A 19,002-nucleotide genomic window follows, 5' to 3' on the forward strand; every position below is an offset into this window, starting at 1 on the left:
ACGTTTCATTAACTGAAACTCTTGACATGTATCTGCATGATTTTATGCATTGCACTGCTACCTAATAATTGGCTCATTAGATAACTGCATGAATATGCAACTGTACACATGTTCCTAGTTGGTGAGTGTATGCAGAATATGTGAATAGACAAATTATACACGATACACAAATATCTGAAATAATGACAGAATTTTAATAAAGTTCTGGCCCTCAAAGCACCTGTGATGGAAATCTTGTAAGGGTGGATGGACTGTGCCGGAAGTACAGGTTGGTGAATATTCACAGCACAGTCTGGCTCTTTCAGCTTGATATCAAAGATAAGAGAGGTCTGAAAAGTAAAAGAGGGATTATTCTCACCAGATTATTAACATAACATAGAAGATTAATGCTGCAGGCAAGTAGAGGTCATAACAATTGCCAACCTCCAAACAGGAAAAGCCAAAGAAAATGCCCCTGAAATTCCTACTCATCAATTTGGGGTAGTCCTAGTTTAGGGAGTGATGTCAATCGATGATGTACACAGTATAGACCACTTGCATGTGACGTCACAGCCGATCCAGATTGTAAACAGACGCCATCTTGTCGGTCAAACGCCATATTTCCGCCATCGCAATTTACTGACACTGACTTTAAATGAGAGAGTGAGAGAGGCTCTTTCCTCACAGAGAGAGCGCGCGCACGCGAGCTGGCAAACACCAAAGTGGCAGGTTTCTTTTCTTCTTTCCCGAGTCGCGATCAGCTGCGGGTTCTGTTCATTGTTCTTCTGTTCTTCGTTGTTTTTCGCCCAAATCTGCAAATATTACCGTGCCACAATGCCGGAGAGTTGTATGGCATATAAATGCCACAACAGGAGAGGGCAGAAATCGGGAAGAAAGTTTCATAGGCTGCCACAGGACCCTGACAGGCGTGCAAAATGGATTGCTGCTATCAGGTATACCATATATACAGTAATAGTGATAGACTACTGATACTTGATCTAACTGATAATATAAAATATTCAACCATAATTGGCTGGTCAGTGCTATACTAGATACTACTGATATATCTAGTATCAGTACTAGTACTCAATACTTAAGTGACTTACCCGTCCAATGAGGATTGTTATTTTCTTGTTTACAAGATCCCACATCTGAGGGGGGCTGACAAATCCTGAATTTCTGTAAAGATAACTGTCCAGAGATTTATAAGCATGCAGTGCTTCACCACTGAACAGCGAGGGAAAGTTAATGAGGTAATTATACACATCTGGGTATTCCACCTCTGGCAGTTCAATATCCACTGACACGGTCGTGAAAACTACGTCCGGTAATCGATAAGGGTCACTAATCTGTAGGTCGTTTATTTTAGACATGTATCTAGTTATCTGTTCATTACAAAAAATGAGCCGTGTAGTCCGTCGGTTGAAATTAATCCATTTTGTATACGAGTGCAGCAATATTCAGCTGTGTTGTTGACCGACAAGATGGCGGCTGACTACATTCCAGCCGGGATTCGGTCACGTGACTGCAAGAGGTCTATACAAATATTTGCTTTAGAATAATCAACATACAAACATTCGTTTGTTAAATCTATCTAGAACAGTGATCATTCTATCCACATTCACTGGATATGAGCAATTACACACTCCGACTGGCTACTCTACTACTAGGCTATCAGCTCATATACCGTGAGTAGAGAAAAACAAAATGGCGTTGCTGAACTGAGGACAAAATAAAAACTCCTACTCGAAAACAACCCCCCCAAAAAAAGCGATAAAATATGGAATAAAAGTATTTGATGGTAAGAACGTATATTTTTCAAGAATTATAGCATTTTTCAAATTGCTACTGTCATTTTGCCAATTTGTTTACAGTCAAAGCAGAAACGATTTTGTCAGACGTTTTGTATAAAGTTTTTATTTATCGAATTTGAAAAAAAAAAAAAACTCCGTTTCTCAAAATCCAGCGAATGTGTATATAATAAAACAGTTATTCCACTCTTTCTCATAATACTTGACTTGCGCTACACGCCTCGTCAGGCTATCAGTATGACTCGATTTTGTGGAATAACTTATTTAAACAGATTGCTAGTTGAGGAGGAAAATGTCGCTCAACATGGTCAGCTGGCTTGTTTGCTGCTAACAAAAGCTAAAAATATAGATGCCCATGTCAAGGTCACAGCAAAGTAAAATGCCTGATATGATCTTTATTCAATAGCTTCCTTGCTATTTGAAGTATATTTTAAGGGTATTTATGGAACATCAATAAGTAATAAGAAGGACTAGACTCGATGGTGGAATATCGCGGATGTTGGAGTTCTGCTTGTTTAAAGTATGTGCCATACAAAATGGCAGAAAAAGCAATATTTGTACAAAAAAAAAAAAAAGTAATTTTGAAGCACTTTTCAAATGCTCATAGAAAGATCAGTATTGTAAACAGAGACATGAAACTTTCCGGACTATAAAGACTAACTTGTATTTCTGCATCGAATTTAAACCATAGTGTATGGCATAGCCACATGCCCTACCCTGTAGCCTGACGTGCACCTCTCCAAAACTAACTACACATTATGACGATGTAGACTGTAACAACTATGATTGGTCAGTCTGCTTGGTAGCACTGAATTTCCAGCTGCTCCTTCTTATCTGTGAAAATCGGAAATCTAGCATCATTATATTGCATTAATATAAAGTGTGAGGCTCTATAGCAGTTGTAGATCATTATCACCAGTTTAATCCCGCTAAAAAAAAGTTAATGCTGTCTAAAACAGAAAGGTGTCAGCATTAACATTTTTAGCAGTTTGTGCTACAGTGGCTTTTCTGTGGGATTGGACCCACAGATGGCTGATCAGTGTAAATGCTTCACCCTGCATGAGGGTTAGTCTTTGTGCCCCATGCAAAATCACTGAGCCTTCAACATCCATGACCCTGTCACCAGTTGTCCTTCCTTGGATCACTTTTGGTAGGTACTAACCACTGCATACCAGGAACATCCCACAAGATGTGCCATTTTGGAGATGCTCAGACCCAGTCATCTAGCAATCACAATTTGGCCCTGGTCAATGTCACTCAGATCCTTACACTTTTCCCCATTTTTCCTGCTTCCAAAACATCAACTTTAAGAACTGACTGTTCTTTTGATGCTCAATATATCCCACTCCTTCACAGGTGCCACTGTAATGAGATAAATCAAATGTTATTCACTTCACCTGTCGGTGGTCATAATGTAATGGCTGATCAGTGTAAATGCTTCACCCTGCACGAGGATAAACACCACAGTGTAGATTCGATGCACAAGACAGGCTTTTCCAGAAATTGGCTCGAATGAAAATATCACCTTTTCGGACACCAGATATTGCTTCTACTCGGTTATAATTTTCTTTTATTTGAAACCTTATAAATTTTACTACTTGTGGCTAGTATTTTGAAAAATTATAGGACAATTCTATAATGTACTTATTTTCTTTCTTGTGTTTTATATTCTGCTATGCGTGGGGTAAAACCACTAGCTTTTAAAATCATAAGTAAGCATTAGATTTTGTTATAAGCACAAGTCAGTACTGCTGAAATTAGTTAAAAAAAGACAAAAAAAAAAAAAGTGTTAAAAGTGTAAAATTCAGTGCCGACAAGGTACTAAAGATATTATCATGCATAAAACAATTGTTCTAGTATTGTTAACACCTCAAACATCATATACCAATAGTGTTGTCTTCCTATATTTGACTTCTATAAAACATACTCAAAATAAAACATATACAGTGGTACTTGAAAGTTTGTGAACTCTTTAGAATTTTCTATATTTCTGCATAAATATGACCTAAAACAACATCAGATTTTCAGCCAAGTCCTAAAAGTAGATAAAGACAACCCAGTTAAACAGATGAGACGAAAATATTATACTTGGTCATTTATTTATTGAGGAAAATGATCCAATATTACATATCTGAGTGGCAAAAGTATGTGAACCTTTGCTTTCAGTATCTGATGTGACACCCCCCCTGCAGCAATAACTGCAACTAAACGCTTCTGGTAACTGTTGATCAGTCCTGCACACCGGCTTGGAGGAATTTTAGCCAATTCCTCCGTACAGAACAGCTTCAACTTTGGGATGTTGGTGGGTTTCCTCACACAAACTGCTCACTTCAGGTCCTTCCACAACATTTCGATTGGATTAAGGTCAGGACTTTGACTTGGCCATTCCAAAACATTAACTTTTTATTCTTTAACCATTCTTTGGTAGAATGACTTGTGTGCTTAGGGTCGTTGTCTTGCCGGATGACCCACCTTCTCCTGAGCTTCAGTTCATGAACTGATGTCCGGACATTTTCCTTTAGAATTCGCTGGCATAATTCAGAATTCATTGTTCCATCAATGATGGCAAGCTGTCCTGGCCCAGATGCAGCAAAACAGACCCAAACTATGATACCACCACCACCACCACCACCTTTCACAGATGGGATAAGGTTCTTATGCTGGAATGCAGTGTTTTCTTTTCTCCAAAGATAACGCTTCTCACTTTAACCAAAAAGTTCTATTTTGGTCTCATCCGTCCACAAAACATTTTTCCAATAGCCTTCTGGCTTGTCCACATGATCTTTAGCAAACTGCAGACAAGCAGCAATGTTCTTTTTAGAGAGCAGTGGCTTTCTCCTTGCAACCCTGCCATGCACACCATTGTTGTTCAGTGTTCTCCTGATGGTGGACTCATGAAAATTAGCCAATGTGAGAGAGGCCTTCAGTTGCTTAGAAGTTACCCTGGGGTCTTTTGTGACTTTCACTCACTGTCTGGTTTAACGTCACATTTTCCACTTCCTAGCGGGTCTGACGTTGCATGGCGACACAATGCCCTCTTCTATACATGTCGCTCCTGAGCATCAACAACTCTGAGACCTGACACTTTGCCGACTATTACACGCCTTGCTCTTGGAGTGATCTTTGTTGGTCGACCACTCCCGGGGAGGGTAACAATGGTCTTGAATTTCCTCCATTTGTACACAATCTGACTGTGGATTGGTGGAGTCCAAACTCTTTAGAGATGATTTTGCAACCTTTTCCAGCCTGATGAGCATCAACAATGCTTTTCTGAGGTCCTCAGAAATCTCCTTTGCTCGTGCCATGATACACTTCCACAAACACGTGTTGTGAAGATCAGACTTCGATAGATCCCTGTTCTTTAAATAAAACAGGGTGCCCACCTATACCTGATTGTCATCCCATTGATTGAAAATACCTGACTGTCATCCCATTGATTGAAAATACCTGACTCCAAATTCACCTTCAAATTAACTGCTAATCCGAGAGGTTCACATACTTTTGCCACACACATGTAATATTGGATCATTTTCCTCAATAAATAAATGACCAAGTATAATATTTGTCTCATTTGTTTAACTGGAGGCGGCACGGTGGTGTAGTGGTTAGCGCGGTCACCTCACAGCAAGAAGGTCTGGGTTCGAGCCCCATGGCTGACAAGGGCCTTTCTGTGCGGAGTTTGCATGTTTTCCCCATGTCCACGTGGGTTTCCTCCGGGTGCTCCGGTTTCCCCCACAGTCCAAAGACATGCAGGTTAGGTTAACTGGTGACTCTAAATTGACCGTAGGTGTGAACGTGAGAGTGTGAATGGTCGTCTGTGTCTATATGTCAGCCCTGTGATGACCTGGCGACTTGTCCAGGGTGTACCCCACCTTTTGCCCATAGTCAGCTGGGATAGGCTCCAGCTTGTCTGCGACCCTGTAGAACAGGATAAAGTGGCTAGAGATAATGAGATGAGATATATACAGTCTGGGACTTGGGACGGGCTACCTGGGATGGGCGCTACACAATTTGGAGGCACCGCTGGGATTGGTTTAAAATCAGTCACTGATATTCAAATTCAGACACTGGGATAAAGTAATTAAGTTGCTCAGATAAAGTAATACTGTGTAATCTATAGTAAGTTGTCATTATTACATATGATGTAAATGTTTTCAAAGTATTTGTTGGCTGACCTTTAAACTTCTAAGTAAGCACGTTGCAACATAACTCACAAAATGGCAGTAAAAAGTAACTCTTTGCAGTTGGAGCTACGTAACTGGTGCAGAGGAGAGGGAATAGCCCTTGAACATGCCCTTATGGTACATGGTGTCTCAGAAGATGAAGACATCTCTAGTATTGAAGAGACATTGGAAACCATTAAAACACTAGGCAGAGCCAGAGGCAAAATGTTTGATGCCAATGATCAAACATTAAGAGTTGTGTGAATGCCGTGAGGTTATAGATTACTCAAAAGTTCCCCCAGAAATTGTCCCACCAACAGGAGGCAATAATTGGAGAACAGATGTGGCACAATCAGATGTTTCTGGTGCAGATAACTTCTGAGAAGTTGGAACAATTTCTCCAAGTAGAAGGCAAGAGAATGGAAGATATTCAGAAGATGTGTGCTAGTACAGCCTGGAACAGTCCAGAATCTATCATTCGTGCAGTTGGAAATGTACTAAACACAAAACAGTCATAGCAATAACTATCGACGCTTGAGGACTTTTTCTGGTGTCAGCCCTATTCCACCCGGAGAAGGAGGTTTGGATAGCTGGCTTGAACAGACAAAGTTCATGATAGAAGAGTGTGAATGCTCAGAGAAAGAGAAACGATGCAGAATAGTCAAAAGTCTTAAAAGGTCCAGCTTTGGAGATCATTCAGGCAGTTCGTTTGCCAAATCCAGAGGCTAGCCATATGGAATACATAGAGGCAATTGAAAGTACCTTTGGAACCACAGAGTCAGGAGAAGACCTCTACCTGTCTTTCAGATTGCTTTACCAAAAGCCTGGTGAGCGTTTATCAGAGTTCCTGAGTCGACTTGAAAGATCCCTCAACAAAGTAATTAAAGGAGGCGGTCCTACCCGTTAGTGCAGCAAGCAAAGCTAGATTGGAACAGCTTATTAAAGGCACTACTGAGTCTAATCTCATGTTATTACAACTTAACCTGAGAGACAGGAGGAACGACCCTCTTTCATTCCTAAGCTTGCTAAAAGAGATACATGAGGAAGACCATGAAACTGCTAAGCAAAGCTTAAGAAAACCCATGTATAGACAGCCTGTACACGCTGTGCAGATTGAGACAGAAAAAGAGCCAATGGATCTCAAAGCCGAGGTTCAAGAATTAAAAGCACAGTTCACTGAACAAATGAACAAGCTTTCTTCGATAGCAAATAATATTAATGCAAAGAAGTCCAAGGATAAAAACAAAGCAAAAAAGGAGTCGAACAGTGAAGTACAAGCACTAAGAAGAGAAATAACAGCACTAAAAGAGCAGATAACTGATGACAGTTAAATCCAAAGCAAAGCCAAGGGACATAACAGACTTTCCTGAAAGCAAAGCAACCCCATCACCAAAGCCTGCTCAGTCTAAAAGTCAGTTCACTGAAGAAGCTGGTAACTACTTTTGTTATAAATGTGGTGAAAATGGGCACATCGCACCAAAGTGCATGTCTCCAGAAAATGCCCAAAAGGTGATCAGAAAGCTCATTCGCCAAGTGCGTGAACCCACAAATGGGCCCACAACTAAACAAAAAGAGAACACCCAATGCCCAAACTAATTCATTGCAAGTGTAAATAAAATGGAAGTCCCTGAAACAGAGGCTAAATTACCCAAAGGACTTGTTGGACCTCCCTCAATCACAACAATCAAAGTGAATGAAATTTATTGTGATGCTCTAATGGACTCTGGTTCTACAGTAACCATCATTTTTGAGGAATGGTACTCGAACATTTGTCCCATGTTCCAATCCATCCCATTTCAAACCTAGCTATTTGGGGTCTAGCTGACTCAGACTACCCCTACAGAGGTTATGCTGTTGTACAGATGGAATTCCTCAAAGATGTAGCAGGAGTTAAAGGGCTCATCACAGTACTTGCTCTCATATGTCCAGAGCCCAAATACTGCCAACAATCACGTTATTGTAGGCACTAATACATCCCTGTTTCGCAGATTGTGGCAACTCATGAAGGACAGTGGTACTCAGCACGCTGTACATTCCATGAGAGTACAGGCGGTGTATGAAAAGCTAGAGTCACAGACTCAACTCCCTCAGACAAAACCTGTAGATGAAGCAATAGGACAAGTTACGTGGCAAGGCCCAGGTCCACTTTCCATTGCTCCTGGTGAGAAATGCTATGCCACCTGTAAAATACAGAAGAAGGCATCTATGTCAGAAGACACTGTTCTTATCAAAGCACCTGCTTCACAGCAACTTCCTTCTGGTGTGTTGTCACAACCAGGTGTCCTTCCTGTCAATGATGTTGACATTAACAGTTTCACTGTGCTTCTGCATAACGAGTCACAAAATCCTACCACTATCCAGGTTGGAACAGTCCTTGCAGAGATATATGCAGTGGATACAGTGGTCTTACCACAAGCTTCTGGATCCCCAGCTGACACCTTAGATTCAGAGCCCTTTAATTTTGGAGACTCATCTATCCCCGAAGATTGGAAAAGGCGACTTCACCAAAAGTTAGCAGAGAGGCGGAATGTTTTCTCACTAGAAGAATGGGACGTTGGTTTAGCTATCAGAGTTGAACATCAGATTTGCTTAAGTGACCCCACTCCTTTTCGAGAAAGGTCACGTCGCTTAGCAACAGCTGACATCGACAATGTCAGAAGACAAATCATAAAAGAAACTTGTAGCCCTTATGCATCGTCCATTGTGGTTGTGCGCAAAAAGAATGGAACTATCAAAATCTGCATTGACTATCACACTCTCAGTCAGACCATACGAGATCAATACACCATGCAGCGTATCGATGACGCCCTTGATTGTCTCTCAGGCAGCAAGTGGTTCTTGGTACTTGATCTTCACAGTGGATATTATCAGATACCCATGGCAGAAGAGGACAAGGAGAAAACTGCATTCATTTGTCCTCTCAGATTTTACCAATTCGAAAGAATGCCCCAAGGCATTACCGGAGCCTCAGCTACGTTTCAGCGGCATATGGAGAAAGCCGTAGGTGACATGCATCTTCTCCAAGTCTTAGTCTATCTTGATGACATTATTGTCTTTGGCAAAACCCTTGAAGAGCACCAGCAGCGTCTCTTGAAAATGCTCAACTGACTCCAAGAAGTTGGCTTTAAACTGTCCATTGACAAATGCCAATTCTGTCAGCCCAGAGTTAAGTATGTAGGCCACATTGTCTCAGCGTTCGGCATCGCCACTGACCCAGTTAAAGTGGATGTGGTTAAAAATTGGAAAGAACTGACTGACCAAGTCTTTGAAGTCATTCCTAGGCTTCTGTGGTTACTATCACAGATTCATTGAGAACTATTCCAGCATTGTTCGTCCGCTCACTGAGCTCACAAAAGGCTATCCTCCAACTCAAAGGGAGGAAAGGACAAGCCACAGACCCCAACAAAACCTACTTCAAAGCATGCGAACCCTTTGGAAAATGGTGGGATGACGCTTGTCAAATTGCATTCAAAAAGATCATTGACTGTCTCATAAATGCTCCTGTGTTAGCATTTGCAGACCCCACCAAGCCTTACATCCTTCATGTTGGTGCCAGCATGAGTGGCTTGGGTGCAGTGGTGAACCAAGAGTATCCAGAGGGCCTTAGGCCCATAGCATTTGCTAGTCGCAAACTCAGCAACTCAGAAATGAGATACCCTGTCCATCAGCTGGAATTTTTAGCCCTGAAATGGGCAGTGGTTGACAAATTCCATGATTATTTGTATGGAGCCATGGTAAATTTACTGTGAGGACCAATAACAACCCTTTAACCCATGTTCTCACATCAGCCCACCTAAATGCCACTGGACACCGTTGGTTAGCTGCCTTAGCTACCTATGATTTCACCATCCAGTACCGTCCAGGCCGGCACAACGTAGATGCCGATTTGTTGTCCCGACAGTATAGCTCGAAGAACACAGAAAACTGGACAGAAATTCCACCTTCAGGAATCAAAGCCATTTGCAAACAAGCTTCTGTGATAGACATGCCTACTACTTCCTCTAGGTTAGTAGATCAGCTAGGAGTACCTCCAGCAGCCATGCCTGAGGTTTATGCCTGCCCTGTTAGCTTAAGTACAAACAACTTAGCACAGCTAAGCATAAAAGAGCTTAAGACAGCTCAAGATCTGGACCCTATCATTGGCCCAGTTAAAGCTGCCATTGAAGCTGGCAATGTACCAGTTTCATCCAAAACTGATCCCCCTGAAGTTGCACTGATGTGCAGAGAAAGTTCAAAGCTCAACATCCATGATGGCATACTCTACTGAGCAAAACAAAGTTCATCTGGAAAAGGAATTAAGCAACTAGATCTGCCTGCCCAGTACAGAACACTAGTACTAAGGTCTCTACATGATGAATGTGGACATGTACGAGTGGACAAAACTACAGAACTGCTTAAAGACAGATTCTATTGGCCACGTATGTCCACAGAGGTTGAGCAATACACTAAAGACATGTGGAAGATGTTTCCAGGAAGACACTTCTTAAAAGGTCATCACCCTTGAATCAGATCACAAGTAATGGCCCTTTAGCTCTAGTCTGTATTGATTTTCTACAGATTGAACCAGACAACAAAGGCGTTGCCAATGTTTTGGTAGTGACCGACCACTTCACAAGATATGCACAAGCATTTCCTACCAAAGATCAAAAATCTTTGACAGCTGCCAAAGTATTGTGGGGAAAAATACTTCATACATTATGGTCTTCTTGCTAGAATTCATTCAGACCAAGCCAGAGACTTTGAGAGTCGCTTGATTAAAGAACTTCTCGCTATGCTTGGAATCCGAAAGTCACGCACTTTGCCTTACCACCACTGGTGATGCTCAGCCAGAACGTTTCAATAGGACACTCTTGTCCATGCTTGGCACTTTGGAAGATGTAAAGAAACATAACTGGAGCCAACATATCAGTCATTTGGTTCATGCATACAATTGCACAAACAGCGAAGCAACAGGTTACTCCCCTTACTACCTAATGTTTGGGCGGGAAGCAAGACTTCCCATTGACGCTTGCTTTGATATCACTACTGACTGTGAGAAGGAAACATCTCATCTACAGTATGTTAAAACATTAAGGAAGGATCTTCAGAAAGCATACAAACTAGCTACGGAGACCGCAACAAAGAATCATTTGAGAAACAAGACACACTATGATCAGCATGTCAAAGGTCAAGCATTATCAGAAAGTTACTGCGTCTTGTTGAGAAATGTTGGACTTACAGGAAAAAGCAAACTCCAAGATCGCTGGAAATCAACACCTTGCGTCAGTGTCAAGAAATTACCAAACTTACCTGTTTACAGAGTCAAACCTGAACATGGCTCTGGAGTCATCAAAACACTCCACAGAGACCATCTTTTGCCCATTGGTTATCTGGTCAGAATGCCAGAGACTAAAAATGAAAATGAGTCAACAAACCAGTTGTCACAAGATCACAACATGTAAAGAAACAAAGACATCGTTCTGTACCATCGGATCCGGTAACAGACAAGTCTGTAATTTCATCTGACTCAGAATTTGAAGTTTCACCTGAACAACCATCTTTTGATATGGATGAAGCAATGAGGCAACTCATAAGACAGTACCAACAAAACGAACATCACTCAATTTCTTCAGAGGAACATATGGACTTGTCAGAACCTGAACAAAATGACAGAGATGAAGTGTTGGGTGACGTTGACCCGCAAAACTCAGAAAGTGAGAAAACACAGAAGTGAAAATGACACTGATGTTGAGAAAGAAGTTTCTCCATCATCTGAACAAACTGTGAAATCTAATGACATTCCAGAAATGAGGTGTAAGCGTGAGACTAAGCCAGTTATCCGCTTGACTTATGATCAACCAGGACATTCTACAGAGGAACCTGTGACCATTGCGCATCATGGCATGGTCATTCAGTTGAACCTCACATCCCAGAACAAAGATGTTGAGACTAAAGTAGTTATACACCTCCCAAGAAAATGTCACACCAAGACAGAAGACAAACTTTAACCTCAGGTCAAAGGGTCAAGGTTAGATGAGGACCTCTAACATTTAGAAGGGGGAGGGTGTAGCCCAGCCTACTAAAGGCATAGACAGAAAATAAATGAATTTAAAAAAGTAATAATTTGTTAAATGCTGTTAAAAGCAATTAAAAACATTTTAAGTTCATATACGGTGTTTATTTTAAAAAAGTTATAATACATTTTCAAAGTAAAATAATTCTAAAAACAGTTGATAATGAAACGTTTGTCATGTATTAAAGTTCACTGAAATTCAAATAGCTTGCTTGTCATACACAGGTAAAAATGTGCTCAGTCACACCTCCATGTTAAACTGTCTATCTTGCTAATTATTTAATTGTACTGGATGTGATAAACTAGGAGCCTAATCAGATCATTGTTGGGGCGGGATGTCACAGAGACCCTGTAGCGTGTGTGAGTTTAGAGAAGTAGAGAGACGAGAGACGATAAGCAGGCATACAGAGGGAACATCCGAGCCGGAGAATTATGACAAATACCATGGTGGATGCAGAGTTTACCGACGGGTAAAAGTCATTAGGAGGCTTGCGGAAGGTAAATACTTCTGTGTGCTTATGTTATGCTGTTTCTGTACGTTACAGCATAAAAATTGTAAATGCTATTCGTGATTAGCCACTAGCAATGTTAGCACACGTTGTATAGATGCATTAGTGTGTATTGCTTTGCACTGTTACCATGTGTTGATGTTGTAAATTAAGTTAAAAACATAATGGACTTGGACTGAGTTTACTGAAGCTTTGAAATGAGAACAGATGAGGAAACTTATGTTCACTTAAGGATAAGACCAGGAGGCATTCCTTGGACTTTTTGAGAAATATAGAAGATTCCGGTTAGCAGCTATTCCTCCCTTCTTCACACGTGCGTGTTGCCGCCAGAAGTTGGCGCTTCGTGTCCTCGTGTTCCAGCACCAGATCCCTTTTCTTCATCATCACTCAGCAAAACATTAAAAAAAAAAAAAAAAATTTATATTATATCCCAGCTGACTACGGGTGAAAGGCGGGGTACACCCTGGACAAGTCGCCAGGTCATCAAAGGGCTGACACATAGACACAGACAACCATTCACACTCACGTTCACACCTACGGTCAATTTAGAGTCACCAGTTAACCTAACCTGCATGTCTTTGGACTGTGGGGGAAACCGGAGCACCTGGAGGAAACCCACGCAGACACGGGGAGAACATGCAAACTCCGCACAGAAAGGCCCTCGCCGGCCACGGGGCTCGAACCCAGAACCTTCTTACTGTGAGGTGACAGCGCTAACCACTACACCACCGTGCCGCCCATATAAATTATTTATTTATTGCTTGTTTTGCAAGTGAAAGGGTCACCAAGTTTCAGACCCACAAGCATCGACTCAGGCCTGCAATGTTTTAGTTCTTTTCAGACTGAATGTGCGTGCGTGCGAGAGTGAGTGAGTGAGTGAGAGGAGTGCACCCTCAGTTAATCTTGCGTATAAATACAGCATCATTTGAGAAAGTTGAGGGTACATATTGAGTAATTTTATTTTACTATACAGCAATTCAAAGAGTCACTTTGTGTTAAATATCGAATTTGTTTTGTACCTAATTAATTTTATGTTTATTGAAAAGCCATTTAAAACTCCATTTCATTTAATAATAATGCTTTATTTTTATATAAAAGTCGTTGTGTGTGGTCATGTTTATATTGTTTTGAGTTCATTCATATTTTGTCGTTTAAACAAGGTTTTAAAAGAGTGGGTTAAAACAAGTACATAAATATTTAATCTACTAAGAATAAGTTATTAATTTATCCTATATTTCTATTAGGGCGGCACAGTGGTGTAGTGGTTAGCGCTGTCTCCTCACAGCAAGAAGGTCTGGGTTCGAGCCCTGTGGCCGGCGAGGGCCTTTCTGTGTGGAGTTTGCATGTTCTCCCCATGTCCGCGTGGGTTTCCTCCGGTTTCCCCCACAGTCCAAAGACATGCAGGTTAGGTTAACTGGTGACTCTAAATTGACCGTAGGTGTGAATGTGAATGGTTATCTGTGTCTATGTGTCGGCCCTGTGATGACCTGGCGACTTGTCCAGGGTGTACCCCGCCTTTCGCCCGTAGTCAGCTGGGATAGGCTCCAGCTTGCCTGCGACCCTGTAGAACAGGATAAAGCGGCTAGAGATAATGAGATGGGATATTTCTACCAAGTGGAGGCACCAACCATCATAAATAGTTTATTTAAAAGCAAAAAGAGAATTTCATTTGGTAATTAATACAGGTTTACGGCAAAGCCAATAATTAAAGGAACCCAGGGCCCCGCCTGTGGCACTAGAACACCGCTTTAAAGCATATTAGATAAATAGCTACCTGGGACTGGATGGATGCATGCATGCATACTGCCTTGAAAAAGTATTCATACCCCTTGAACTTTTTCACATTTTTCCACCTTACAACCACTAACTTAAAAGTTTTTTATTGAGATTTTATGTGATAGACCAACACAGAGTAGCACATAATTGTGAAGTGAAACGAAAATGATAAAATGGTCTTCAAAATTTTAAACAAATAAAAATCTGAAAAATGTGGCATGCATTAGTATTCAGCCCCCTGTACTCTGATACCTCTAAATACAATCCAGTGCAATCAATTGCCTTCAGAAGTCATCTAATTAGTTAAGAGTCCTACTGTGTGTAATTTACTCTCAGCATAAATACACTTGTTCTGTGAAGGCCTCAGTGGTTTGTTAGAGAACACTGAAGAACAAACAGCATCATGAAGACCAAAGAACTCACCAGACAGGTCAGGGATAAAGTTCTGGAGAAGTTTAAAGCAGGGTTAGGTTATAAAAAAAATATCCCAAGCTCTGAACATCTCAAGAAGCACTGTTCAATCCATCATTCAAAAATGGAAAAAGTATGGCGCAACTGCAAACCTACCAAGACATGGCCGTCCACCTAAACTGACAGAGCGAGCAAGGAGAGCACTGGTCAGAGAAGTAGCCCAGAGGCCCATGATCACTCTGGAGGAGCTGCAGAAATCCACAGCTCAGGTGGGAGAATCTGCGCACAGGACAACTATAAGTCGTACACTCCACAAATCTGGCCTTTTTGGAAGAGTGGCAAGAAGAAAGCCATTGTTGAAAGACAGGCATAAAAAGTCCCGTTTGCAGTTTGCCAGAAGCCATGTAGGGGACACAGCAAACATGTAGAAGAAGATGCTTTGGTCAGATGTGACCAAAGTTGAACTTTTTGGCCAAAATGCAAAGCACTATGTGTGGCGGAAAACTAACACTGCTCATCACCCTGCACACACCATCCTCACTGTGAAACATGGTGGTGGCAGCATCATACTATGGGGATGCTTTTCTTCAGCAGGGACAGGGAAGCTGGTCAGAGTTGATGGGAAGATGGATGGAGCTAAATACAGGGCAATCCTGGAAGAAAACCTGTTGGAGGCTGCAAAAGACTTGAGACTGGGAAGGAGATTCACCTTCCAGCAAGACAATGACCCTAAACATACAGCCAGAGCTACAATGGAACGGTTTAGATCAAAGAATATTCATGTGTTAGCATGGCCCAGTCAAAGTCCAGATCTAAATCCCATTGAGCATCTGTGGCAAGACTTGAAAATTGCTGCTCACAGATGCTCTCCATCCAATCTGGCTGAGCTTGAGCTATTTTGTAAAGAAGAATGGGCAAAAATTTCAGTGTCTAGATGTGCAAAGCTGGTAGAGACATACCACAAAAGACTTGCAGCTGTAATTGCAACAAAAGGTGGCTCTACAAAGTATTGACGCAGGGGGGCTGAATACTAATGCATGCCACATTTTTCAGATTTGTATTTGTTTAAAATTTTGAAGACCATTTATCATTCTCATTTCACTTCACAATTATGTGCTACTCTGTGTTGGTCTATCACATAAAATCTCAATAAAAAACTTTTTAAAGTTTGTGGTTGTAAGGTGGAAAAATGTGAAAAAGTTCAAGGGGTATGAATACTTTTTCAAGGCATGGATTTATTTATTTATTTAAAGTATGTGCATACCTCTTGCATGGATCACTAAAGGAAGAGTAATGGCAGTACAATAAAAAGAAAACTTACCCGTGAGCTCTGGTGGTGCACAACCACCAGATTATCCACAACATTCAGAGCAAATTTGCCTGAGGTGTTCAGTTTCAGCACATGTGCCTTTTTACAGGATCCTTCTCTGTTGAACAAGTAAGCTTGGTTAAACAGGGTAACGTTTAACATTACAATGGAAAATATTGTATATACACAGTTCTGGAAGTATATAACCTTGTGGTAAGGTTGTGGAGGCAGTGTAGGTTCTCTGTTGTTCACAAAACCACAGTTAAATGTAACTAGTATTATTTCATCCCTTCCTGATGTGCACCAGCCACTCCAGAAAAAAATAAATAAAAAATTCTGAGGGAGGCTCTTTAACTAATGAATAAATAATTCTGCTCAAGAGACATCTAGTGCTAAACTTCAACAAAAACACCGAGCCATAAAATCTAAATCCAATATCTGATCTATGTAAATAACATAATAAGCAATGATGCACATAGTGGAAGTGATCTAGCATCCAAGTTAGCTGAGGCTAAAGAAAGATTGCTGGAATTTAAGCTATAAATTATACAAGCTTAAATTATAAACATTTTTAAAGTAAATGTGAAATCCAGTATGTGCATTATATCCTGCATTCATTGAGAATATGCTACCTTGACTAAACATTAACTTGTTAGTTAGCTGTAGTTATAAGGCATGTAACAAAGTTAGATACACTGAAACTTCGTTATAACGAACACTTACTATGAACTTTCGCATATAATGAACTAAGTTTGTGTCCCCCACCTTTAGTGACAATGAGTTGGAGTTTTAACCCACCCCAAAAAAAGCCCACACATCACTGTCACATCCACGCGCGTTGGCGCTCAGGCCATGGAGCATGCACAGCGCCATTAGGACCATGCACAGCGCCATTAGGACCAATTACTATGTATCTGTTCCAGATTAGAGCACAATCACAGCGCACGCTTATAAAGGCTCTCTAAACACACAGCCTTGAAGTATACACACTATACCTAGTGTCTCATATTACCAAGCCTTGTATCCGTGTATTGCCTTTTTGGTTTTGACTTTGTTTTGTGTACTTGGACTCTACCTTTTGTCTTTTCCTCCATGTTTGCCTGCCTGTTTGTAAATAAACACTCTTCCTGAAATGACATCCACCTGCTTACATGACACACTGAGCTATGTGCTCCTCTTCCCACCAGAGACAAACAATAAGTAATCAAGTCCGTAGTCAAGTAATCAATACATGTTAACTCTCTGGGGTCGAGAGCTTCGCCAGCAAAGCTCGACAGGTTTAGAATGAGTATATCATGCATTTACATAAATATCTTCATGAGCTTTTCATCATACAAGAATGATAAACATATTGACAAACTTTATACTTTCCTACGTGCCCACTGCCAAAATAATATAGTTTTTAAATGACCTAAATTAGATGAAACAAAACTTGTCACCTTACTCAGTCACACCGGAGTCGGAGCGCCGAGTACGCACTTACGCATTCATAAAAGACTATTCACATGGTAAAGGCATGATAATCACTTTCACTCTTTCAGTTTCGATTGGTTTCTCTTTCGCGATGGGAACGCCCACTGTAAACAGGATAAAATCTGTCAGACACAGTTTAGGCTAGTTGGAAGTAAAACTTGTTGCGAGATGGCATGCGGATTTTAGGCACTTTGGATGATTCAGGACAGCGCTTCAATTCAATCTTAAGAACTGCGACACTAATGATGAGCGGTGCCTTTTTTTTTCCCTTTTTTACTTCAACTCGATCCAGCCAAAGATCAACTCGTGCAAGTGTAAATATTTCTTCTATTTATTATAAGCAGATCAGTTGATATGCGTGTGCTGTTGTGCATACACAGGAAAAGTGACTGAGCAGTTTTGCCAGAGTTAAAAGTATTTTCCTCAAAAATAGTTAATTTTGCTTGATTTTGAGTTTAGTGTGTAAAATTTAGCGTTGGAGTGGGAACAAAATTACTACAGAGTAATTGTGTAACAGAGTAGCTTGTGGCTCTGAACTGAGTAACTTGATCCCATTATGACTTGACCTGATGAGATTAAGAGTTGGCAATGAGAGGGGTTTTCACTCTTCTCATTGAATGGAATTTTTTACCCTTCTCACTGAATACGCCTCCCACTGCCAACCCTTTATCCCAAAACAATAGAACATACATTTTTTGATGGCCAGTTAATCGTCAATGGAGCAGATTTAAGTTTTTGTGCTCGATACATTCCTAAGACTGAACAGAAATCACCTCAAGTGACCAAAACGGTTCGACACAATGGGTAAGGCCACCCCCCCACACACACACACAATTCTAAAACCGCTTTTTACAACATCTTCATGTATCTTTTTTTTAAAGTACAATCATGACATACATACTACATAGATATTATTGTAGCTGAACTTGTGCTGAATACAAAAAAAGTCATGACATTGAAAATACTGCTTAGATTTGTTGAAATTGACAAAATCAGACCATGTCAAAATCATTAGAGTGCCAGAAAATACCCTCAGATCCCAGAGGGCTAATGCCATAAAACAAAGGCTTAATGAGACTTGCTTAGGTGTCAATCACTAACAATTAACGAGAACAATGATCAAAGGATCAATAAAAAGATTAAATGACCGCTAATACCACCTAGTTAAAGCACACTGGCAGTGTTTTTATACCCCATGCTCAGCCCCGTGGTGCAACATAATTGACACTGATGATTTGCAACACATGTACGAACTGAATGATGAAGCTTTAGAAAACATAGCGAGTCAGTGGGTGGACATTGACAACAATATGCCGATAAACTCCATCATTTACATAACAGATGAAGAAATCATCTCCGTTCATGATCTTTTAACTCTAACTATCGTAGCTCACTGACTCAAAGAGAAATTCACGATAAGGAGAATGTGCTTAAAATTTCACATACAACAAAAGTACTTGGACAAATGTAATTATGAATATAAGCATCATTTTTTAATACTTGGATGCAAATCCTTTTC

General features: G+C 40.8%; 1 protein-coding gene across 1 annotated transcript in view; it reads right to left on the minus strand.

The window, feature by feature from the left end:
- Nucleotides 1-19,002, minus strand: part of rmc1 (regulator of MON1-CCZ1) — a 75,288-nt gene that overhangs the window by 23,776 nt on the left and 32,510 nt on the right. Inside the window, exons 9-10 of the mRNA XM_060921433.1 lie at nt 16,023-16,128; nt 221-329 (exon numbers count right to left, since the gene is read on the minus strand). Of these exons, the coding sequence (XP_060777416.1) occupies nt 221-329; nt 16,023-16,128 (215 nt within the window). The remainder of the gene's footprint in view (nt 1-220; nt 330-16,022; nt 16,129-19,002) is intronic.

This window comes from Neoarius graeffei, chromosome 5 (assembly GCF_027579695.1).
Source record: "Neoarius graeffei isolate fNeoGra1 chromosome 5, fNeoGra1.pri, whole genome shotgun sequence".
Lineage (NCBI taxonomy): Eukaryota > Metazoa > Chordata > Actinopteri > Siluriformes > Ariidae > Neoarius > Neoarius graeffei.